Source organism: Cuculus canorus, chromosome 11 (genome assembly GCF_017976375.1).
Source record: "Cuculus canorus isolate bCucCan1 chromosome 11, bCucCan1.pri, whole genome shotgun sequence".
Lineage (NCBI taxonomy): Eukaryota > Metazoa > Chordata > Aves > Cuculiformes > Cuculidae > Cuculus > Cuculus canorus.
The window spans coordinates 632,427-659,025 of NC_071411.1; the positions used below are offsets into that span (position 1 = coordinate 632,427).

The 26,599-nt window shown below is 41.9% G+C and overlaps 1 protein-coding gene across 2 annotated transcripts in view; it reads right to left on the reverse strand.

Moving 5' to 3' along the window:
• The window catches only part of IARS1 (isoleucyl-tRNA synthetase 1), a 78,102-nt gene that overhangs the window by 25,943 nt on the left and 25,560 nt on the right, over positions 1-26,599 (reverse strand). For both annotated transcript variants that reach the window (XM_054076323.1, XM_054076322.1), the window contains 7 exons: positions 26,295-26,386; positions 21,878-21,976; positions 10,015-10,141; positions 6,901-6,974; positions 6,380-6,574; positions 3,217-3,303; positions 2,460-2,543 (listed from right to left, as the gene is read on the reverse strand). In XM_054076323.1, coding sequence (XP_053932298.1) covers positions 2,460-2,543; positions 3,217-3,303; positions 6,380-6,574; positions 6,901-6,974; positions 10,015-10,141; positions 21,878-21,976; positions 26,295-26,386 — 758 coding nt within the window. The remainder of the gene's footprint in view (positions 1-2,459; positions 2,544-3,216; positions 3,304-6,379; positions 6,575-6,900; positions 6,975-10,014; positions 10,142-21,877; positions 21,977-26,294; positions 26,387-26,599) is intronic.

Consider the following 26,599-nt stretch of genomic DNA (forward strand, 5'->3'; position numbering starts at 1 on the left):
GACCTTGGTCCAAATATGAGAGCTAGTTTGGCCCTAGGACACACCAGGATACCCCAGGCCTTTTACTGGTTTGGGACTTGCCTGCCTTAACAATCGCTTCAAATGGCCTCCACCATTTTCCTCCAGAGAAGGCAGCAATGCCAACTAATCGGAGCACAAGGCAGCCACTAAATTGCTCCTTTGCACCCACGTCAGCAGCACTCGCTGCAGAATCTGTCAGAAGTTGTCTTAAAGTAGCTCTTAGGATGAGATATTAGAGAAAACGTAGCTCTCTAAGGCTACAGCTTGGGCTTTTTGAACACAGCAGCTTTTCACTGCCTTACAACACACAAACGTTAAAAGAACACTGATTTCCTGAGCTACTCCAATGCGAAGATTCTTACAGCTGTTGGAGGGAAAGACGAGGCCCTCGGTACAGGACGGGCAGTTCTACCTGGTGACCTTGCCCATTAAGCAGGAAATAAAACCTTCTCCAAAGCAAACCAGGATTACCAGGCTTTCTGACCAGGTACAAGAAATCATTGAGTACCCTCAGTGCAAAACCATGGCACTAGGCTATTTCTTCTGCATTTTAACAACAGGCTGAGAGGCGAATGCAAGGCATCACTTCTAGCAGCAGGACTTACCTCAGCGTACCTGAAAGCAAAGGGCTTGTAAGTATTCTGACCAATAAATTCCTTTCTGACACACTTCGACACTTATCCAACCCGAATCACAGGTATCAGCAATATCAAAATAGAACTTTGACAAGTCTTACAAATTTCACCGAGGATTCAAGTTGCAGAAAGTCTGAAGCTGGATTGTTACGTTTACCATACTGTTACATCTCCCGTTTTATTCTTTTCATTCAATCCCATGTTTATTTAAACAACGTACACATGTCTATTTTCCACTGGTCTATTTATCAAGCTACTTCTGAGAAAATTTCAAAGCTGTACTTCAAAAAAATCCCCAAACATATCTTCTGCAAAAGCTAAAGTAACTGCATGGAGTCAGTGCCAAGGAAAAAAAAAAACTCACCTGTAGTTATTTCTATAAACAGAACACATCAGGCACTTCAGTGAATAAGTGGAGACAACTGAATCACAGAGCTCCTTCCATAAATGAACCTAGTTTGCAGTGCTTTTTACTCTCGTGTGGGTGTACATATAAATAAATGTGACATTACAGAATGAGTACAAAGGCAGAGAAATGAATTAGCTTTTTAGAAATAGAAAAAACATGAGTAATAGAAGTGTAACTTCTGGTGTTTGAGATTTTCACTTTTGCTTTATTCAAAAAGGCAGATTTTTTTCAACAGAAACATCACTTGTGATTTAAAAATCTCCCATATGGGTAACTCCAACCCTTTTCACTCCTATTGTTTCAGATGCTAATACACTAATATTCTGTTAACAAGTCTCAATTATTTGTAAAGGGCAATTTTGGACAAATTTAAGAAATCCACCGAACTCTCTATTGTAAACATACAGGAGAAGATAATTTACTCAGTCCTTTAAATGCTAAATCTTGAAAAAAAAAAATAAAAGTGACATTCCTCAAAAATCACCTAGAGCCAAGAACAGCCAACTTTCTCAAATGCACAAAACCTCACAGCAAGCTGAGCCTTCTTTCAGCCCAGCCATTCCCATATACAGTTGTAAGACACACGTCGACGTTTGTGCCTGTATAAGGCTTCCTCATGCATAGCAAGGATCACAGGACTCTCGGGAAACCTGCGCAGTGTCCTTACGTTGTATCTTTATCTCAAGGTACTACTTCATGTACACGGTTAGTGCACCTTGCCCAAGTACCAGGCCACTGCATAATTGCGTTTATACGTTTGTATAACTTCTATGAAACACTTCAACTGTGTTTAATCTCTGTTTGACCAGGACAATTTATACATACATGCTAGGCTGCTCCACTCCCGCTGGTCTTTCACTAATATTAGTGCACATTGCGTAGTAATAGCAAGAAAAACAAACGCTTTCTCTTCAGAAAATGTACAATGTAAGCAGCAAAGAAATATTTCTGTGCATTACACAGTAATCCCCGCCTAAAATAACAATTTAACAGTAAACTAACAGTACTGTTCTCCAAGACTTCATTCACATTTTCACTTGGACAGCTCGGGTGATTATCTGCAATAGCAGAGAGTGCTGGCTCGAACGGGAGCTCTCTGTACCAACTGGACACATTTTGTGACAAAAGGCCTCCAGGCAGCACGTCAGCTCTGGTTGTCACCAGCCTCGAGGCAGATAAGACAAGGGTACGGCAAGTCCAGGCACTGTACCTACTGCCAGTTCTTTTGAGTCATCCACTCTTTCAACTGTTTGGCTGCCACAGCAGTCTGGATGTTTGCAAGTTTTTCTTCCTATTGCTAATTATCAAAACCCCATAAGCAGCCCTCTTGGCACACGTCTGCTAGGAACAGAAAGCAAACATACCAGACTGTACATTGATTAAAGAAATCCTACCTTAGCGCATCAGCTCCGTAACTGTTTACAATACTCATTGGATCGGGATAATTCTTCTTCCTTTTGCTCATTTTTTGGCCATCACTAGAAAACAACAGAATACAGGCATAAGTTCCCAGACTTCTTGCAACAGATGGATAAAGAACAAAGGTCCTTCAAATCCAGGATAATTTCTCTATCCTACTATGCTCTCGGTAGCACAGAAGTAATTATATATTAGCACATCATTTCGGCGTGACTGCTGAACCCACGAGAGTAACTGAAAAAAACCCAACCCAAGAGGCTCCCAAGTCACAAATCCAAGCAGAAAATCTGTCTTTCCTAGAAAAACTGAGGGCAGATGCACTTGTTTTGAACCAATTCCTCCAGCCCACTGGCAAAGCTAGATTTGAAAATGAAGAGAAGCAAATCAAAATTAATTTATTGAAAATTACATGTAGTGCCACAGTTATAATGCCCTTTACTCTGCAGAGCAGGTATCAATTCTTTGCTACTCATTCCTATTCTGACCTGTTACTCATTTTCTCTCTCTCTAAGAGGGATTAAACCTCCTGGGAAAACCAAGTGCAACATATTGCTGGGATTTGTAAACCTGACACCCTCAGGTGTCTCTTACCTCCTGCAACACCTGTACCACTCTGACAAGTCTTAACAGCTCCAAAGCCCATTTCAGGTTTAATTTACAACTTGCTGGGACTTACCTGAAGTGTTCTTTGATTAAAAATCTGTGCAGGAAAGCACTGACGGACATACCAACCTGGCAAGGACAAGGCCATTCACAATCACATTCTTGAAAGGAGGCCTTCCAAAGAGAGCAGTGGAGAGTACCAGCAAAGTGTAGAACCTAAAACAAAAGGCAATGCAAACGCACTGTAGAGTAAGCACTAGGAAGGTGGCGAAGAGGAGGATTGCACCATTTTTCCTTTAATACAGAAAGGAGAATCCTGAGTCCCTGAACCAGCTCCCCATTTGCTCACTGTAAACCTCTGAATCAGGAACAGTCAGTAAATGTAAACCAGTCAGGAACACACAGCAGCAATAGTGGCACACTCTGTCTCTCTGCCTGTCTGCATCTGTCTCTACCCAATCTTGCTGGCAACAGAACAGTTACTACTGGGAGAAAAGCAAGCAGAGCCCCCTCCGATCAAATCAACTCCGCTGGTTAAATTCACCATTAGTAGAAAAGACAAGAATGTGGGCGTTCACCCCATTTGATGCGTTTACAAAAACTCCATAAGCTACCTAGTACCAGAAATCGGTGCTGAAGCACAAGCATCTGTTGCTCACTCTGCTGATGTACGATTATGTCTGAGCAATTAAACAGCGGTGCAAGCTGATGTGATAATCTCACAGGCAGGGTGAGACCCTCCACAGAAGGAAGTCCCTATGAGCCTCTGGAACTGTGCTGCCATAATTAGTTTTAAGAAGGTAACTGGAGGGTGGGCTACAGTTTTGCTGGTTAAAAATGAGTATCGCTGCTGATTGCTTAGCAACCTTAAAACAGCAGCTGATTACACAAAAGTTAATTGATTCAGAACCAAGCACAGGAGGTGATGCCTCAGAACTGTGCATCTGCATGAAGCTTTAGTGCAAAAACACTTCAGTGAAATAAAAGAAAAGAAGTCCCTCTGTAAATTCCAAAGCAGTTTTTATTCCAGGAATGCCTGTCACTGCAAAAGCACTGTGCCGGCACTCGAGGGTCCAAGGCGCTGTGAAGGCTGCTGTGTATGTTACCACATTTATTAAGTACCTTACATGACAGCTCTGATGCTTATCTCTCAGAGAGGCTTTTAACTCTCACGATTACCTCAATTCACGTGGCAGGATACAGTTCTATATTAAATTGCATTGTAATTTCATGAATTTTAACCAACAATCCCTCACCTCCACACAAACACGCACTCAAAACCCTCATCTTCCTCATTTTTAGCCTTCTTAAGAAAACTCCTCAGCACAAACATGGGAGCGCTTGCTCGGATCAGCGACCCCTCAAGCCCACCAGACTGACAGTTCATCACAATCAATACTCCACAGTATTTAGCGTGAAGGCATCGGACTGACAAACTCCCAGCACTTCCTGCAAGCTGGCCGCAAACTCTCATACTGGAGCAGGTGCATTTGCAATTAAAAAGAACAAAGAAGAACCAGCTACAAGAGATTTCGATGGTTTGCATCAGGAAAATCATACAGATGGGCCGTGGACACTGAAAAAATACATCCAAGAACTTCTCCCAACTCTTCCGTCATCTGCATCGTCAAACCCAGTGAGCCCCAGCAATGAAGTACCTCAGCTGATGACAGGTACAAGACTGCCTTTAGAGATCCCGTGATCCACTGGGTTACACACCGTTCGGACAAAACTCTTCTCATTCTTTTTCTGAGTACCCCTTTAAAAGAAATTGACCTCATTCACTCTAAATATTTTAAAGTGTCTCTGCAAGGTGAAATACCTTGTCCACAGACACATTCATTTCTGACAACTTCCTCAACTTCTCAGCGGCTTCATCCTCCACCCAACAAATCTCAGTCTGCTCCTAGTGATGGCCTTGCAGATAGAGCTGTCAACCAAAACAACAGTAAAACCTCTTAACGCCACAGATAAGTCCACTTCTTTGCTCTTCCCTCTTCTTCCACTACTTCCAAAAAGGAGGGAGCATTCCCTCCTCATTTACCTCTTTCTCAAACAACTGTGGCTCAATTCATAACCCTGTGATTCATGCTAGATACCTTCAGCTCTGGATTCCCTGGAGGCTACCACATTCTGACCATGACTATAAACCTTGCTGCATCCTCCTGTACGCAATCGGAGATAGAGCCTTTCCCATCAATCCGTCTGGACTGAAACTCTTGCAATCCAGCCACTCTTAAGAATTTTTTCCTCTGGCCTTTCCTCACCTCCATGAAGAAAGCCATCAAAACGATCACCCTCCTAGCTCTCGTTGCAAAGCTAAGACGCCCTTTGTGTCATTCAGGAAACTTTAACTTTTTAATTTCACATGATGCCACAGATGTTTCCTTGCTCAAGCCTCCTGGCTTTGAGAGTACCTGTAAATCTTGCTCTCAACTTCACCAACACGCAAAAGCCCTTGCAGCTCTTGCTGCTTTGTTCATGGAGGTCGGTTGGCTGGCAGAGTAGAGGTGCAGGCAAAGGGAGGTGGCCAACTACGCTCCAGCGGCATCTCCTTTATTTAACACTAATAACTCAATTTACTGGGTGGAAGAGTTGTACATAGCCAAATGTATTAATGTAGAAAACACAAACATTCCTCTTAAAAGGGAAGTCAGTTTCCACAGCCAACCTCAAACTTAAACAGGATAAACACTTAAAAGTGCCAGAGCAAAAGCTATACATATGCATGCACGAATGTCTGAGAACATTACCCAGAGAAAACCTGAGATTAGAGAAAAATTTTCCACCAATGAATTTACCTAGACAGGAATCAAATAAGCACAAGTTTACAGATATAAAGTTTAGGTTTTTTGCAAATAAGTCCTTAACATATGATTAGACTTAAATTTGGATTTTCCTCACTTACACAACCCCAAACTCAAATTTAATCTAGTGAGCAAAAATTACTAGCCTAGATATTCGCTTGAAATCCTCAGAACACTGAGTTCTACTTCAGCTGATAATTGCTGCTCAGTTTGCAGGAGCTAACTCCAGAAGTTCCACGAGAACTCAGCTGCTGCAGTTCCTCCTGAGTGGCCAAAGATCCGCCCTATCACCTAACGATGTTTTCGACAAGAGCCACTAACGTCATCTTTATGCAACATTTTTGTCACCAAGCTTTAGAACACCTCATATTTACTGAAAAGAAAAAATAATACACTCAGCCATACAACACTCAAGGAACATCCAGATGTAATGGTATTAGACACAGGGCAAAAAGATATCACAGAACAAAGAGGCAGAAAATTACCATCCTCGGGTTTGGTCAATGCCTTCAGCAATGAAGTCAGCGGGGAAAGCATCTTCAAGTTCTTTTTTGTTTTCAAAGGGATAATGGACTTGTGCGTAAGGCATGCTGCCGCTCTCAAACCAGCAATCAAAAACTTCAGGGACGCGGTGCAGCCAGCCCTTGCCACAGCGGGAAGGGATGGTCAGGTGATCAATCCTATAAGAAAGGAAAATATCAACAAATTCTAACCAAAAATTAGTACAAAAAGTTAACGTTATGCTTGCACACCAGGTACAGCAGACGTTTTTTGCAACTGAATGATTCTTCAAAAAACTCAGCATTTCCTTTGAAAACGTTTATAATTTCAAAGCTGGACTTTTTGAGTTTACAGTGTCAGGGACAGAGGAAAGGAGAACTTATACATGTTAACCAATTTTCTGTTTACCCTAACTCTGTTTCCCTGGGTCTAGGCTAAGAAATCTAGTATTTTTTATGTCGGCTCAACTATTTTAAATAACTAGTTAATAGCCCCTGCAACCGACCTTTCTCTGTGGAGATCAGTGACTTTCACCCCAGACAGCTCCTCCAATTCTGCTATGGAACCAACGCAAACCACCTGTAAGAGACACTCCAAGTCAGTCAGTTCTTGGCACATGGCAGCAATCTGCTAGCACGAGGCAGGAGACATGTAGGTCAGATGCTCTTCCAAAGCAGCCGAGAGAGCTGGAAAGCCAATCAAAGTTTTGTACGAGGTCCCTTTCTTCAATCCAACAAAGCAGCAAATGATGTTAGAGACCGCTGGCCCCAATTTAATACAATTCATGTCAGAATCACTGCAGACTCCGAAGAACAAGCATGTTGTCAGGTATTGGAAAAGGCGGGGGGGGTATGGCTTTTGTTTTTGTTTTTTTTGCACACAACCTGCTACACAATCACCTCTGATTCAATGATCCTGCCTTTTACACAGACCAGAGTCTCAGACGCCAGGTGCCCCTGCTAAAGCAATGCCAGGCAGCCAGATTGCTTCCAGGTGACCATGAGTGCTCCATCTCAGGTACCCCAAACTGTGCATTTTAATGGCATCTTACTTGAAATGGGGGAAAAAAACGCCACAGTTAAAGCCGTGGTTGTTGAGAACAGCACGGGCTTTTCTTGTTTCTATTGCATCAACACACTACGTAAGAAAAAAGCAAAAAGTTTCAGTGACAGACCTGCATCCACAGCATAAAATGGTGATGAAACAAATGATTCTGAAAAAATGTATGCAGGAGAGAAGGAGAAAAAGCAAAGCTTTCTTTGCTCTATGTGTTGAGTTTAACCCCTTTAGAGGCCTGTGGCTCACCCTTCAGCAGAGCACAGCCAGAGTCCTCTCCCAAATCAGTTACGTGAGTCTGGGGGCCCCAAAACCAGCGGGGCATTAACAGTTCGTGTGAGTGATGAGCAAGGAAACAACTAGAGAACATCTGTAACATCGCTGAATATTTAACACTGTGATTTGTATGCAAGTCCTATAAAATTAACCTGTGGTCACCCATTCAACTTGGGTGCCACACTAAAAACTTTCCTTATCTAATCCAAATGAGACGTGTTCCTTCACTGAGGAAATTATTGAGATCTGAGAGCTTACAATGACGAACTGTCTGCAAAAATGTGGTAATAAACACAAGCTTCAAAATGTAACTTCCACTATGCATCTCTACCTGATAATTATGCCAAAATAAAACTAAAATAAAAGCTAAAATAAAACTGTGGCAAAACAGATATTGATTTGTAATAAAATTTGCTTTATTGCCAATTAATTCACCTTGCCGTATATTAAATAAAGAATCGTTATTGCTTCACCAGAATTTAATATGCGCAGCATATTGCATGCGACAGAGTTCTTTTGAGAACAAGGCGTGAGGAGGCAGCTCTGCAATCTCACCCGGCACCAGGCTGCAGTAAAACTCAAGTCAGGAAATTCTAAGTGAATATTATTTCTAGGTGAGAGCAGATGTCACCTAGGCCCCAAGTTCCACATCAGCTCCAATGTTACGTAGTTTTTAAGCTATATCCCATATGCATAAAAAGAGAGTGAATATTTAAAAAACCCTAAGTGGAAATTTTGGCCCAGAAGCCGTTCTCGGCTGTTGATGCCTGATAGCCAGGCTCTAGAGTAAACAGAAACGTGTAACATCCCCGGCTGAAAATAATAGACCTTTTGGCATTTCTATCATTACTCAGAACACCAAGCCCTGAGGATTATTTGCAGCTGATTTCAAAGGAAAGGTCAATCTTCCAGGCTAGACATAATTTTGGTTTCTCAAACAAACAAATCACACCTAAGAAAAAAAAAAATCTGTACACCCAGGAATAGAGACAAGGGGAGATTGGACAGAAAATGAAATTTAGAAGCAGGGAGCAGGAATAATGTAACCTTTACACAATCATTTTCAGCTGGAGAATGAAGTCTTGAAATACTTCAGCACAGATTTGAAAACCTTTTCTCTGCCTAAAACACCCTGTTGTAGCAAACAAGGGACTGGAAGGTTAGTTTGAAGACTGACAGCTTATACCCAAAAAATTTGAATAAACGTTCAAAATTAACTGTTACACAAGAGACAGAAGCACTTGGTTTGCCAGTAATTTACAAACACACTCATAGCACAAATAGAATTCAAATGCCAAAATTGTAATTGCAAGGAGTAACTCCCTCCTTCCCTCGCCAACATCTCCCTGCCTGTCAGCACGATTTCCAACAAAGGGGAAATTAAAAAATGCTTTATGGTTATAGGTAAGCAAGAGCGCAGTTTAAGACAGTAAAATACTTTTCTGGCATATGTTCTCCTATTCGAGGTCTTCCACACATAAAATGAAGACTAAAACTTTTTCAAAGGAACGGAGATAAAGTCTTGGGATGCTGTCATTGGTACTTACCTTCCGTGGACAGCCTGATACCGATTAGCGTTCCCTACTTTCAGCATGAGGAAGACTTATCACATGTGTTTAATGCAACAAACCCACACAGGAAACAAACGTTTTATCTTCAGAAACAATTTTAAAACTTGGTATTTTGACACTTAGGAAACAGCAGCCATCAGAATCAGGTGAATTATTCACTTGTGGAGTCCACTCTATGCTAACAAATGCAGGGAACCTTACAGCTTCAAATAACTCATTCCTAGTGTTTCCACTGTACACTTCCACCATTCCACTGGACTCACATCTTCGCAGTCTGTTACCTTCACATTTATAGCACTAAAAATACATATTTTCATGGTTCTACTACGGTGGACTTGCTTTTATGCCTTCAAAAATTGATTTGGCTTGAAGTAACCAACCATCAGACTTTCCAAATCAGACCAACGGGACCAAGTAAAAGATCTCCTTCTTGCCATTTTCCCACTGCATTTGTTATCTCCGATAGATTAACCATCGCTGCAAATCCTAAGATAAGGATTTGATAAGATAATTCTAACATAAAAAACAAGGGCACACAAAGCCATGGATACACCTGCACAAATCCACCACCTACCCTAGGGGCAGATACAGACACTGCTAGGATATGTTGTAGACATTCAGACTGTGTCAGCTGAAGATAGGAAAAGTCTACCAAAATAAGCAAGCACCATACACAGACAGGTTGTCTGTCACTGGAAGCTCGTTTTCTTACTCACCTCTTCAAAATCATCACTGACCCAGAGGGGGATGGGGGTTCCCCAGTACCGGTTCCTGGATATTGCCCAGTCTCGTGCATCTTTAAGCCAGTTCCCAAAACGCTTCTCCCTCACAAAATCTGGAACCCTGTCCCAAAAATAAGAAAAGCATTCTTGCATCACTACATTCCACTTAAAAGAAAGCTAATAAGAATGCTTGTATTTGATTTCATCCACACAGCAATTAATCCCGGCACTCCACACGAACTGTGGCACATTCCTGTCACAGCACTGGCTGCTGCGAGGCTGACAGACTCGCTGCCCAAGACACAACGCCACTTTTTCTGCCCTTCTGCCATCTTCAAGGAAACTATGGAACTGAAAATATCATGTTTATTTTACTTTAAAACAAAGCAGTAAAACAGTGTGCAACATATGATAGATTAAGGATGAAACAACGTCCAAAACTCCTCAGGACAGCCAAGAATTCTGGCTAAGGTGGGGGTAACAATACAGGCATTTGAATCCACATGTGGAAAAAATACCAGTTACTGATTTTGGTGCTGAAATTATTAAGTTCCAAAAGCCTGGAGAAACAGCATCAAAAGGCACCTTGCATTATGCATGGGCATCCACGTATCTACACACATGAGAATAAAGAAATTCCAGGCTGATCTATCCTGAAAAAAACCCTCTCTCATGCTATTTATCAGCTCCACTTTTAATTCTCTGATTAAAAAACAGAATAACTCCCACCACCAGCACAAAATCATATGAATGCTTGCTAAATTTTGAGCACTAGTGGGCTCAGAGGGATGTGAAAGACATTTCCATCACATAAAGCCTTTTGGAACTCAAAAGTTAACATCAGAATGTGATGGTTAGCAAGTTTACTGGACAAGATAAGTGGCCTGACGGTTTGATTAGGAACCGATTACTTTCTCTCACGATGCAAACAAATAATATACTATTTATACATCGATTATATAGCAGATAAGGAAAATCAATAGGTTTTGAGGGCAACAATACACCCTTCCTTCACACCTAAAGGTGCATTTCAACAGACCAACCTCAAGTGAAACACAGGAAGAACAACCTTCAGGCAGTGTCACAGATGCACATAAGCTGTGAATAAACAGCTGACAATAATGCAAATCACTCTAGAACTGAGTTACTGGGCAAACCACAGCAAGTTTTTCCAGGTTTGTTTTTCCAGTGTAACTAAAAGGGCCCTTCCCAAAGTACAAGCTGGGTTTAGAGACCCAGGATTTCTAAAGAAAGGAGCAGCCAAACTAAAGGAAATATATGGTCTCTTCTATCTTTTCTTTTTGAAGCTCTTGGTCCTCTATCAAATGATACTTTTATTGAGGAAGAAGAATGATTTTTAATCACAGATCAGCCGCAAGAGTACCAAAGATGAAAGGCTCCTTTAGAGGAAAAATTAGAAGAACGGATCCACGTGACGCACTAAGGCAGGATTTGGCCCAGCAGTGGGAGATGGATGAAACGAGTATGAGCATCCCTCAAGAACCTACTGACTGAAATGAAAGCTACCGCCTTTTAAAAGGTTCACCCATGACGATGCCATGCAAAGATCTGAAGGCTTCTTGATGCCAGCGTTGTCTCTGGTGGGTAAAAACTACCATTAAAGGACTGACTAAGCCCTGGCCCAAAGTTCCACAGCTTCTCCAGTCATCGCTAGATTCCCTTTCGGCTGCAAAGTCAACTTCTGCAACATTGCCTAAAAAGAATGTAATATTAAAAAAATCATAACCTGGCTCACTGACTGATTTTTCATGTGACATCTGCACTCCTGCTGGGAAACTTCAAAGCCTCTGCAGGCCCTCGCAACTGGTCTGAGAGCGAGACTAATTGCTGTTAACTTTTGGTGGTGACCTTAAGAAACCCTCTCTCCAAACACAAGTGGAAACTGCGCAGAGATCATTAGCATTTGTCTGACATTCTACTAATGTGGAAAACTTCTCCTTACATCACTCCCAAACTAGTTTCCATTTTTCAGAAGTTGTTAGACACTGATTAGCTGAAATTATTAGTCCCACTTAACATAGCTAGAGGCTGGTACGATCCCCCAATGGCATTAAAATGCTGAGAGTTTTGACTCTGCCTTCTCAAAACATGCATGAAAAATTAATTTTATCCCCAAAGTGGACATTAACCACAAAAACGTATGTGGTGTGGTCTCTCTCTGAGCTATAAAAGTGTATAATTTACCTCTCCTGGTAAAGCCATCTGACCCTGCTGCCAGTTTTTAGTGGAACAAAGTATAAACCATTTCATCTACTTTGAACCACATATGCAACAGTGATTTATGGCACTTCAGAAATAACACTGACACAGCCACCACATAAAATACAAAAAGCCTGTATGTCAAACACGTTTGCAGCCCATCACTCAGAGGAAGAGTTACTTAAAACAACTTGTTCTTCCACACACAGGTACTGCCCATGCCTGCTACCCGGATTCCAAGTAGCAGGCACAGCCTCCAGCTGGGAACAAGCAAGAGGAGCTGTCTCTGCATCAGGAACAGCCTGGCCACTCACACATCACTTCAAGACTACAGCCCATTTCTTTCATTTATTCCCCAGATTTAGTTACAGTTCCCTCGGTCTGACACTCCTGATTTAGCTACGTATCAGAAGAAAAATAAAAACCAGAAGGAAATGGCACCTTCTATGTAAATATTTCACTAGGCTAGGGAGGCATCACAGAGTATTCTCAGCAACGCTATTCTCAACACCTGATGATGGTGTTACACCAACTCCAGCTCAGTGTTCCTATTGCTTTGCTTCCTTTTAATCCCCCTAGGTATTTCCTTGGTATGCTTCTCTTGCTAAATTGTAATGAAGATGGCACCCTGCCACAGGTAGCTATTACCAGTTAAGGAAGTAGTATTTACTCTTACAGCTACACAAAGCAATGATTTCTTAAATTTGTAGGAAGATTGTTTGTTTTACTCAACTGAGGAGACTGAGGGCAGCCCAGGAATGCCGCCTTCCAGCGAATTATGCTCCCTCTTCTCCCACAAAGCAACTGAAGGAACGTGGCCTCACCTTGAGAGTACACAGACCTGTGTTTAATCTATTTCCCCCAGAGTCATCCTTAGCGTTCCCCATTCATTTTTCCATCTGTATTCCCAAGCACATTGCAAAAAGAATTCTGACTCTGGTAAGAACGCAATAAAGCCATAAATCACCACTGATGCTGGTCCTGAGCCTTCAGGGAGTTTGGGGCTGTGTTAGACCCTGCTTGCCGAAACCCCAAAGCTGAAACAACCCCTGCACGATTTGCAAAGCACAAACATCGACCTCTGTGCATCAAAACTGTCCTCACAACATGGATATTTAGAAGCTTTAAAAAGAAGAAAAAAGATCAAAAAAAAAAAGCAAGGCCACTCACTCAAACATTCCTAGTTTACAACAAAGATCTCTGTAGCAAAAAGCCCTTTCCCACAGGGGGTCCCATGTTTGATCAGGTATCTATCACCACCCACCTACAGCCAACAGCATACGTTCAGCTGAGGCTGGGGGCTCCGCTGCCTTTGCAGCGGGGTACGACAAGCACAGCGACCAGCGCTGCAGCCCACGTCAGCTTCTCCACACAGATCCACACCTCGCAAAAGGTCAGGCTCCAGCATCACACAGTTCCACAAGACTGCAAGTGAAGTCAAAGCGGTGACTTCTCTCCTGGCACAATCCTGCTGCAGCTCCCAAAACTCTGCTATCAGAAACACTTCTTCTATTTCCCAGCTGGCTGGCAATTTATGTTTGGTTTGACCTTCAAATTTCTCTGCCAAATGACACAGATAGGATTTCATACTTCCTTCTCAAGCATTTAGCAAGGTTAAGGAGAGTGTTATCTCAGCAGGTTGGGAAGCTCTTGATTCCTGTCTGCCGAGCAGAGCAGGATAACAGCTATTGCTGCTTTCTTGGCACCCAGGACAGAGCACTAAATCAGCTCCAGGATGCAGACATTTCAGCAGTTGCAAAGTTCAGGAAACGGAACTTCACAACATGAAGGAGTAAGTATTGATTTGTCAAATCATAAATTAGAAATATTTCAAGTGAAATGACATTAGTTTCAACCTGTTTGAATGCTAATTTCTACCCTCCTCTCCCAAAATCAAATCTCTAATGTAACAAGGTAGAGGTGACAAAAACTATTCATTTGCTCAAAATTTGTATGCTCATTTTTGACTGCTTATTCCTATTTTTGGAGCAGATTTGGAGGTTTGCTAAATTCATGCATTGCCAAGTCCTCTGCACAGTGAACTCCCACATCCTTTCTTGGTAGCTACTCATTTTTCCAGTGTCTAAAATTAAGACTCCATTTGACAAGCAAAAACACTCCATTAAGAGTAAACCAAAATCCAGTCCTTTAACAAGATTTGAGCTTATCACAACATAAGTTTCTTCTTTGCCTTCAAAGTCCACATAGTCCTCAGCATCCACGTCACACAAGGAAAGCAGGCACAGACTTGAAAATAGTGACTTGGTGACCATGTTCAATCCCAGAGCACGAGTGGATGTGCTCCAGCAAGTTACCACAGCAGCCGATCCAGTGACTTCTCATCTCCAGTTAATACCCGAAGAATAGCATCAATTACGATTACTGTATTTGCTTTCCTACCCTTGTCTGCACAAGAAAAAAAAAAATATCTAAACTACATAATCCAGAAGGAAAGTGATTAAAAGGATTAAGACTTCAAAATATATGTACAGAAAAGAAACAGATGCATCTCTCTTGTGCTCATGACACAACTGCAAATCCCAAATCACCTTGTCGTTCCCCTTCAAAGCTCAGCTGTGCTCTGCGTGACTCCGGGAGCCGGCTCACCTTGCTCCAGCGAGAAGATACAGGAGCTGTGGCTCAGAGCAGTGCTGTCCCTCCTCTCTGTAACACAAACAACGCTGCTGAAACAATCAGCTGGCAAACACTGCCACAGCAGAAGCCTCATGTTTTATCAGCCATTTACGTTAAAAGCTGTTCAAGATGTTACCTAAAGGTATACTGATCCTTTCTCACTCTTCCTCATTCTCCTCAGCAGCTAATTCAATTCATGACATGCTTTGAAAAACCACAGCAACTTCATGTATGGGATAACATTTGCTTCGTAATTACTAACTGAAGGAAGCTCTCAGCTCATTAATTATTTGAAAAACAGTCCCATAAGAGTGAGACTATATAGCTGGTATACAGAACACTACCTTAAACCATGTGAATGAGGAAATCTCATACCAGACCAGCAGACAGCATCTGCCATGTCTGGTTCCGAGAAGGTGGTCCCAGATCCATCCTTTCACTCAGTGAGCTGGGCAACACCCGAAACCAGAAATCTCTTCTCTGCCAGAAAGGAGGAAGTCTTTCTTCACGAACATAGCAGAGTTGTAAGAGCAAAACCAAAGCTGATTAAGTAGTTATCCGATGTCATTTAACGAAATATGTACAGACTTATTTCAATGCATTGCGTAACAGCTGGGGGTTTTGTTTTAGATACAGAATCTGCTTCTCTTTTTAAACATTAACCAATCCCTGGAAGACAAAATCTTAAATTTGGTTATGTTAATTTACTCTAATAACATGCCTCCTTCAATGTGCCCTCAAATTGATTTTTAATGGTTTTTAATTCAAGGAGATAAAATAAGCAATCTATATCATGGCCTTTTGACAGTTTAATTAGCGCCAATCTACAGCATGGACCTACTTAAACATTGGGGGAGGCAAGAGGGAGGAAAGGGGAAGAGAGGAAAGGTCAGCCGATTGCAAAGCACGCAGGATTTCCACTGCAGCAGTCTCCTTCTCCCCAAAGCTCGTTAGAATGGCGCACAGCCACGCACCCCACACAAGTTCGGGTTGTCTCCACCTATGCAGGACCATTTTCCGCTTATGTGTAGTCCATATTTGCTAAATGAATAGAGCTTTCAATCATTTTGATGTAGCAATGTTTTTCTTCGCTCTTTTATCCTGGTTCCCATAGCAACCAACACTTCAGCGTGAGACTGCAATGCTGCTGCAGACTGCATCACAACCATCAGCAGCGCACAGCTGCCTGCCGAGCCCAGATTAAGGGAAGCCATAACCTCCAATTTTGTGATACTCGCACTAAAAACATTCTAATGTATTTGATTTGTACAACCCAGACACCACGCTAACTACCAGTAAAATTCTTAATCTTATTGAAGATGGCAAAAATCCTTGCATCCTGAAGGTAGTGAGAAATCAAGCTTTTGCTTTTCTTCTTTCTCAGTTTGCTTTGGAATATCTTGACATTTACAGTCACAAAGTACTTCTATACAACATGACCACTTTGGATTCATTTGGATTTATCTACATAAATATGTCAGCAATCCTGTAACAGTGACAGACACACAATGCACATGCAGACAGATTCACCAGCTGCCCGAGAAGACGGCGCTGTTAGTTGCTTAGTGAACCGGCATTTGGACTCTCTATTTGGTAAGCTATTACTTGAACCCAACAACAAGCTTTAGATGACCATTCACCAGGACTGAAAAGATATCTGCAGCACTCAGGACATAACTGGCAATTTCTGCTTGAGAGGCTTTGAGAAGAAACAGCAAATTTAGGGCACAGCAGAACACAGGCCATCAAAATCAACTGGAACGAGCCTCAAACCTGACTTGTAATCCTCAACTATGTCTGATAACAGCCAGCATTAAAATCTTCTGATTGATGCTGCTCTAAATTAGACAAACACAAGGCTAACCCTGCAGCAGTATTTTTCACCTCCTGCTGCAGGCAATGACACGGGTTTCACTGTTCCTCGGGAAACGTTGCCATCTAGTGCCTGCGGATCGCTGTTCCCACACAAGCACTGCAGGAGAGAAGCCCCACTCTGCATTCACTGTTCTCGAGCAAGAAAAGCGTGAGCAACGATTCAAGAAGAAAAGTTACAATTGCGTGGCCATATTAAAGGTGGAGAACAAGGCAGGGCAGGGGGGGATCCTCCCCCTCGGATGCATTTAAAATCATCTAGAGAAAAAGCATTTATTAATGTTAGCAAACAAGAAAATAAAATATTCTCCGAGACATCCTAACAAAAAAGTGAAAGGAAGAAAACAAGGGACTCGGTAGCTGTTTTTCCTCCATTACGCTATAATTCTGTTATAACTTAAAATTCTGTTGCCTCTGTTACAGAGCCTGATTTCTCATCTGCACAAATCCAAGGAGTTCAGTAGAATGACTGTTAACTTTCAATGGCACATGGGCTCTGCAGCCCATCTTCTGCACATCCTGTCAGTCTCAGGATTTATGATACAAGACGGGCATCACCCGCGATCCAGTCCCACCCTTGCAAGTGCCAGGTCATTTGCTGTTCAGCAAAGCAGGCAGCTGGTCGAAGATTAGAATCATAGAATCACCAGGTTGGAAAAGACCCACTGGATCATCGAGTCCAATCATTCCTAACACTCCCTTAAACCATGTCCCTAAGCACCTCATCCACCCGTTCCTTAAACACCTCCAGGGAAGGTGACTCGACCACCTCCCTGGGCAGCTGTTCCAGTGCCCAATGACTCTTTCTGTGAAAATTTTTTTTCTGATATCCAGCCTGAACCTCCCCTGGTGCAGCTTGAGGCCATTCCCTCTTGTCCTGTCCCCTGTCACCTGGGAGAAGAGCCCAGCTCCCTCCTCTCCACAACCTCCTTTCAGGCAGTTGTAGAGAGTAATAGGGTCTCCCCTCAGCCTCCTCTTCTCCAGGCTAAACACCCCCAGCTCTCTCAGCCGCTCCTCGTCAGACGTTCTCCAGCCCCCTCACCAGCTTTGTTGCTCTTCTCTGGACACACTCCAGAGCCTCAACATCCTTCTTGTGGTGAGGGGTCCAGAACTGAACACAGTACTCAAGGTGCGGAATGACCAAGAATGACCAAGAACAAAAGCTACTAAAAGATTAACATGTTTGACCCACAGGAAAACACTTAGGGTTTGGAGTGCTCATGCAGGAACAGCAGGAAATGTGTGCAAAACTCACAAATTGCAAACCAGGGAATTAACTTTTAGTAAAAAGGCCTATCAGATGGGTTCTGCATAGTATTTTCCTTCATCGTTTCAACTGTTAGTTCTTAAAGTAAAAAAAAAAAAAGTGACATTCAACTGAAGACCCACACATCAAACTCTATTACAATGCTTGAATTTTGCAGTGCCAAGACACTGCAAGAACAAAAGGCTTGGCTTCTTTGAAGTCCCTTACTGTTTTCTGTCACAACTTTCCTTCCACTGATGCTCATTTTTCCACCATCCCAAGTGCTGTAAATCTTACGCAGGCAATGTCAGAACTGTGCAATGGTCTCTAACACTAGAAATTTGTCAACAGGTAGAGGTGAATCTCACTGAAGTTACTGAAGGAGAATTGTACCTGAGGGAGGCTTTTAAAAAAATTTTTAGAACAGAGTTCTAATCTGGTATTTCAATAGGAACCATACAGTCTACAGAACCTCTTAAACTGCCACAAGCATGAGCAACAACAGTTCAGAAACATTAAGTCTAAATGGTAACTACTAAATCTGCAATTTATACCAACTTTTGACTCTGTGATGACAGGAATTAGTCCTATATTATACATGGAACCGAAGGGGCAGGGGTTAGGTGGTTGTCCACGGTTATGTACTAAATGCTCTTCCAACAAATCATCCCATAAGGTGATAGTTACAACAAACCACCAAGGCTGAAATCCAGCCCACTTCCGTCAGAGACTGGTGCTGCATCGAACCCCCCATATCGAGGCAATCGAAGCCAAGGTCTGTCAGCCCTGAGCAGCACGGCAGCCAAACGTGCCACCCTATCTCCAGAAAAACACCAGCAGCTTCTCTGAATACCAAATACAAGATACCCTTTCTTTTTTTTTTAATCTAAATTTCGTAAAAAGCAATCTCTCCTACCAGTCGTGTGGTAAAGGAACATTCGGTAAGGGACTGGATTAAAAACTGAAACACAGCCTCTGAAACGCTGTTCCCACTCTGCATTGTCAGCAACTTACATTCCACTCTGATCAGAATAAGGTCAGGAGAAAGGAGAGAGGTCTTTTTGGTTTCTGATTTTACAAAAGCGCTGGCACATTACTCATGTAATCATTCTTCAAAGCTACAGTTCTGTTCATTTGGAAAAATGAAGATATAGTTGCCAGCTTTAATAAATTTTGAATAACCATGGCTTTATCAGTAGGCTACTTCATTAAAAAAGCTAATTAGAAATGCAATCAGGTTGCAAAGTTTGTCCAACTATGTTTAATCTATTTCATCAAAAAGGATACCTATAAAGAGTGCAGCTATTCTTAAGGGACACTATACCTATCAGTCCATTACAGGAACAAAGAAAGCAATGCAGCCAAGCCCGTCTTGCAAAGGTTAATATAGTCTGAAAAGCATTCATCCCCAATTTTCTCATTTTCAGGACATGCTGAAGCCCCAGAGAATCCAAAAATAAGTTTTTAAAAAGCGAGGTATTATTCCTGTGACATTTTCAGAGATCAAGTCTCTTCAAAAGCAAAAAAAAGTAGGTTTGGGGAAGATTGAGTTCCCAGAATTGAAATAAATGAATACTGAAGAAGGCTAGCAGTCCCAACACCACCTTAAGAAGTTACGCCCCAAACAACTGACATCAGCGGAGAACACAGGAAGAAAACCTTAGAAGTAATGCTTCTTTCTTTTAAAAAGCTAGGTTTTAAAAGCCATCTCTATGTAACAAAAACCATTGAGTATTCCAAGCAGTAATTAGCAAATTGCATACACGTTTCCAGTGTTAATGTAACCGCACTAATCATTTTGTGACCATTCCTCTCTACTTGTAGGCATACTGCCTGCAAAAAGATTCCCAGTATCTCGAGACCACACTGTTTCGAGAGGAGTCCTGAGCAATCAGTTTTATGTTCACTTACAGAACTGCTGAGCCTCAGGAACTGCTTGAAGGACAGGCAGTTACTGTAATTCCAACCAATACAACAACCTGTTTCTTCTACCCCATCTTCGCGATAGCAGCTCTCACACTTGGTTCCACTTGTATCCCCACTGCTCAACACTTAGAAGCACCACTTTGGACCCAAACTGTAGATGATGTAGGGCTCACGCTGTTTGCTAGTTCGTACTAATGCCTCCTGGATAAGCGGAGGTCACTCAGCGGTGTTTTCTTGAGGCCTTGCTTCTGGAAAAGCAAAACTATTTCAACCAGTCAATTACTTCCCTAATAGGATCATTACATTTTTCTTATATTCATGTGAAAATTAAGTATGCAGCTCTACTGTCAGTCATCAAACCAGTAAAAGCATCTTGAGAAAGCTAATTAAAGCCAAGAACAGACACTTTCACCCCCTCTCCAGTTTATTTTTCCCCCAAAGAAGCATCACAGTATGTTCTGTTACGAAAAACATAAAGCAACACTTACTAATCTATAAAACCTTCTTACATATCCAGACTGGGTCTGTGCTTACGAGCAAGCCAACACTGCAGCGTTTTTGGACGGCGCGTATCATAGAGCGCTAACTTTTCCCACGTACTTCAGTATTTACAGTGCTCGTACCATGTAAGCCGTTATGCAAAGGCTGCTCACAGAGAACCCTGTTGCCAGCTGCTGCCCGAGAGCAAACGCAGCACCCACCATCCTTGGGCACTGCAAGGTGAGTCCCCTCCTCTGCGACCGTTCCAGCTGCTGAGCAGAGGCACAGAGTGCCGGGATCCCAACCCTCCCACAGGCTGACAAGACTGAGTAACAACGGAAATGGGGCACAGCACAACTCAGTGAGGCTGTAATCTCCACACTCTCCCCATCTGGTCTCAACTTCCCAGGCACAAGTTATTTATGAGAGGAGGAGAAATGAAAAGATAGGTTACAGAGGTGGAGAAGATTAGTTCCTTTTGTTACTAACACACCAGAAACCCACAACCAACTCTCAAAAGAGATACCACTGCCAATAGTTCCCTCTTACTGCTGATTTAACATTGTATTTAAATGATCTAAAACTCAGCTGCTAATTTCACAAAAACATTTTCCACATTTCCTATGTAAATATAATGATCCCATTTTTGCTGTTAGTAGAACATTTTGATTCAAACTTTTGAAAGTGAGTTTATTTACAACTATTACATCAGGTTGGGCAGTTGAACTGAATTTTTTTGGGGGTGTTTTCGGGACAGGCTGGGTTTGGGGAGGGGTGTTGCATAGTTTCAGTTTTTCTCTTCAAATGCACCTATGACAAAGTATCAGATAACTAATTCTTTAGTTATCTGCAATAACTAAAGAACAAAAAGGACTTAACTAAAAATTAGTTTAATTTAGAACAATAAATACCCACAGTTTAACTGCATAAATCCTTCTCTCTAGCAGACCCTTTTGGGAGGCTTAACTGCACACTTCTATGCTTCCACTAGCTGATTTTCCTTTGTGGGTTCTCTCATACCAAATTTCTTAGGATCGTATACCATGATACAAGGAGACTTTCAATGATTTTGTAAAGTGTTTCACTGTAAATTATTAGTATACACACAACCTTACTTACACCCAAAAATATATTTCTCCATGGGATTTTACATGAGCAAAGAATGTCTCAGACACAGGAACAGCACAGTGCACAAACACGTTCGAGTAGTGGGCTGGTACGCAATTAATCAGGTTAATTCCATTTATCTACCACTCTACCACTTCGAAACACATTGATGTGTGATGTGATGAAACCTGAGATAAAACACGACTTAAAACCAGCTAGCAGCCCCATTCCAGTAATACTGGCTCAGAAAGACAGAACAGAAATAGGACGCAAAGATAGCACAGTAACAGTGAGACAGAGCTTTGTAGGGTCCTGGTGCACACGTACAAAAACCCCAAGCAAAAGCAAAAAAATTCACACATGAGACATTACCAGTAGCACTGCGCGTTATTCTCCAGCAGCTTCTCCACCATGTGCTCCACTCTCACAAACCAGCTCGGCACAGCTTTGTATATCAGGGGAGTATCTGACCTGTAGAGGGGAGGGGACAGGGAAGGGAGCAAACCAAAAATATTTACAGTGATATAGTACCTCTAAAATACTCTAAAAATGTATTATTGTACACGACAGTCCCCTTCCCACAGACTGAAATCATTGCTCCTGAAATATTATCACAGTTACAAAGGTTGGGGTTTATTTTATTGTTTAAATTACACAAACTACTACATTTATGTGAGCTACTATTTTAAAATCAAATCCTAAATAAATAAATAAATAAATTCAAACCCAGCAATTTAAGGAATTCATGTAGCTAGAGAAATCATGAGAACATTCAAACGACACTTGGGTTTGAAATGTATGTTCCTAATGTTCCTACATAGAACAACAATACGAACTTCAGTCAATGCGACTCATTTTAATAGATGCCTTGCACATGAGCTCATTCTGTATCTTTACATGCGTAACAACCTGCAAATCCAGAAAACACACGCTAAGTTTTCACTACTTGCATTTAAAAGAACAAAAATAAACCATAAAGATGAGTAACAGTGCCCAGGGTTAACTAGATGAATGTCCCAAACAAGCATAAAGAAGTAAGAAGATACACATCTTAATACAGATCTTACTTCTTCATTCCATGAAAGCCACACAAACCCCATGTAGGGAGGAGTGGATTCAGAACTTGGGATATCTTAGGAACGGTAACACTGTCAGGCAGAGCGTAGAGACTGAGCAATTCCCTGCATCACCCAAGTAAAACCAGCATTTCCGAGCACCTGACTCTCAACCCAGCCTCTCATCTGCCAGTTCCATCATACAATTGGTTAAGGTCTTGAGAGACCGCTCCAGTAATATGCACTCTTCTGAAGGACGCAGTCAACGAATAGAGGGTAAAAGTCATTAGCAATGTCGTAACTCTTAAACATCTGTCGGAACATCTTAAAATTTCAATTCATTTCATTTTTATCTATAGCAAGGACCCATTTGAAACGCACAAATTACCGGAGATTATGATGTAAATTAGAATTGCTGCTGTGGAAGCACTTCCTAACGCTTCATGTGTCTGACCAACAGAAGAGAAGAAAACCCACAGCAAAGGTTGTTCAAATCTGAAAAACTGCACTCATGGTCCATGAAGTCCAATAATAAAAAGCACATCACTTCTCTTAATCCTGGATTTCAGAATATATTGCCTTTTGACTACAAAACATGCATTTCAAGCTGCATCTTTTATGACCCAAAGTATCTACAACCTTACAGGAGGTGGTAGGAGCTCAAGGCAGTGGTAATGTAGTAGTGGTACAGCTATTCAATGCAAACGCACCAAGCTGCAAGTTCTGTTTCTCAAATTTAAGTCCTTGAGTTCCCCCAAAAAGGGAACAGTTTGGTTAACTCCTCACACTGCAGTGTTATAATGCTTGATAAACATTCTAAAGCATCCCCGGAGCACTGCTTCCACACATACATGAAGGCAGTAAGAAATGGAAAGTGGCACAGCTAGCCTATTTTCTTTCTTCAAACTGTACTGTCAAGTAGCGTCTCAGCAGGAGACAAAACCAGAACACCACACCGAAAATTTGTCCAACCAGTAACACCCTACCCATCTCTGGCAGAAGGGCTGAGGAAACTGGCTCAGCTCTCTGCTGTAGAACCAAATGAGAAACACCCATTACTGGGTTGTGTTCTCCATCAGTACAAGACAAGAAAAAAAAGAGCAGGGCAGACTCAAATCAGAGACTGATGCTTACAAAATTCCTGCCTGAACATTCCCTTCTGTCTTTACTGAATAATGTTCTGCTCTCCTCATAAACACCTCCTTCAGAATGGTATCAGAGGAATTGGAGCACCTGAGCAGACTGCGTGTGCCTGAGCACTGCTACAGAATTAGCACTCCCTGAGCTACAGTCTTTACACTTGATAAGATGAAGACTGGAAAGCCCATTCTCTCTGGACACTGCAGGGTCCCAATACTCCTCTCATGCCTGTTTTGGCTCACGCAGACGTTTAAAACAAATGACACGATCGTATTCACATTTCATTTCTTGCAATTTAGGAAACAAATTATAGACACCTGACCCCGTGCTATGAAAGATGCTTCTTGGTTCTGCTTTCACTGGCTGGAAAGCTCTGTGTCTGCCAAGGACAGGGCTTCCAGGTATTGCTTTGCAATTGAACAGCGAGCAGTGGTGGCAGCGGACACTTAGACTGCATTGCTTGCTACCTCTGCTGTCTTTCAGAGCAGTTGAGTTGTTACGCAGCCCATGCAGACTCAGGATCTCAGGTGTACATGGAGCGTTTCTGACCAAGGGTCTCCGCCTCCAGCAATTCCCATGAAGGGGAATTCTAACTGAAAGCTATCCACTGTGTACATCCGAAGTTGTTACTGGATTCCCCCCTCATATTTTTAAAGGGTAGTTCACAGAAAATCATTGTGTATCACATCAATAGGGAAATGCAGAGAATGGCCCAAATTTGATGACATGTAAAAAGAGGGAAAATATCTCAACATACTGAGGATTCAATAACACCTGGTTCCAGGGAAAAGCAGGAGCAGTAGCACATTAAGGAGAAGAGTCTGATTTCAAAGTTTTCTTACATTAATCAAAATAACTTATAACTCTGTTTGAAGTTAAGAACTACTCTTCTACTTTTAGCATATTCCAATTATGGTTTGATTTCTGATGGCAGTGAAATGAGCTTTTCAAGTAGAATCCATTATTCTGTTCTTCCCACCAGATAATTTGCTGCTAGGTGCTGCCTGCAACTTATCATCAATCAACAAAAATGTCAACAGAGCGGTAGGATTAAGTACGTCCTGGAGAATCAGCATTTCCACCTTCCTGGTTTGTCACAGAAGGCCAGGATCGCACATTTGATCACTATGTAGGAAAAACACAAGCGCTGCTTGGTTTTGGGCTGCCACTTTTCAAATTCTGTCCCAGCTCATGAAGGATGTAACACTTGAAGAGTGATCCCTCAGCCCTGAGAAACAAACCAGTCCAGCTATTCAAGAGCAAGGAAAGGTCATTCTTGCCGTAGATCAGAGAAACGCACTCTGCTAGAACACAGCGGCACTACAGTTATTTAGAAAAGCTCTCACCACAGCTGCTGCAGTCCAGGTGCTGTACGCACCACCTAGGGCTTCAAAATTTCAAGTGATTCTGATATAAAATCATATCCTTTCTAAAGCGCGCCTTTACTTGCAACAAACCGGTTAAACACAGCATTCCTGCTAAGAGATTACTGGTTTCTTTTTTTTTAAATCTGACACTGTTTGATGTCTTTATACATAGATTCGTGTGTACATTTCTCAATTTTGACAACAGAATTGCAACAGCAATTGTATACATTTAAAACCAGAGAAGACACTGATAAAAATCACGCTTCATTTCTAGAATAAATTTGTCTACCGTGTATTTCTCACCATGAAATCTTCTCACGTTTGCTTCCTGCACTGAAGGCCCGCGGGGATACACACACAGAGTCTGCCTGCAACCCCTACAAATTCCCAGGCTGACAAGAAAGAGTCGCGATAGGTGACTGTGCTGAACCACTGCCCTGACGTTCCAGAGCTCATCTTGAACTTCTAACTGGCAAAACCAGACATTTCTAAGAAACCCACACACGCATTATGAATGCGCCAACTCCTGTTTCTGATCAAAGACACAACCACTCTTTGTGAACTGCATTCAGGAATGACTGAGCAGGAAAACAGACTTACGTATCATGCTTACTACCCACTGCAGCGGGTAAATGCTAACTTTGATTTTAATCAAGAATACGGACATTTCCACATTTATAATGTGGAAGGTGAGCTCTAGCAGACTCCAAAGAGAAAAGCCATTTCACAAGGATAACAAGAAGTAACTGTGGTAACAGCTCTAATAGAGCCATTTTCTCCAAAAAGTGGAAAGCTTGAACACAAACATTTAAAGATGCTCTGTGACAGACCTATTTGGATACAATGCAAAATCCTTTTCTGCCATTCTTACTTAGCTGTTTAGAAAATAAGCTTTTACAGACTTATTACAGCAGTCTTCAGAAGGCAGTTAGCAGTACCACACACAACACTGGAGTAGGAGAAGCTCAAACTACAAAAAAACACCTGTAAAATTGTAACAGAAGCAATTTCAGTACTCCATTTAAGTTCATCAGATTTAAGGCAAAAATTCCATGTACTTCAATACGAGACCGAAATCGGAGCTTTCCTATTTCAGTTTTCTTGACTCCTTTTACTTTTAGTCTTGTTAAAAATGAAGTCAGTCAAGGGAAGGGAAAAACTAGACAAACCTAAAGAACTACTCAGTTAAAATCTCAATCCTAAAGCCACATGCATCTCTCTCCTTACCTCCAGCAGAAAGGGTAGCTGTGCTTAAAACTACTGCTGTGAACCAGTCTGCCCTTCTCTTTCAGTAACTTAATGATGTTCTTGTCTGCATCCTAAAAAGACAGAACAAAAGATTTTCTTTGGAATACAAATGTCACTGTTTCAATAAGCTACAACTCCCCAATACCCAAATTAAAAGGGTTGCTCTCCAAACCCTGGTATGCAGCTTCAGGCCCTCTTTACCCTCACCTCTGTTTCCACATACATAGCTGTGTAAAAAACACAAGTTTTCAGTAGTGATAATACAAGCTAGAACTCACATTATT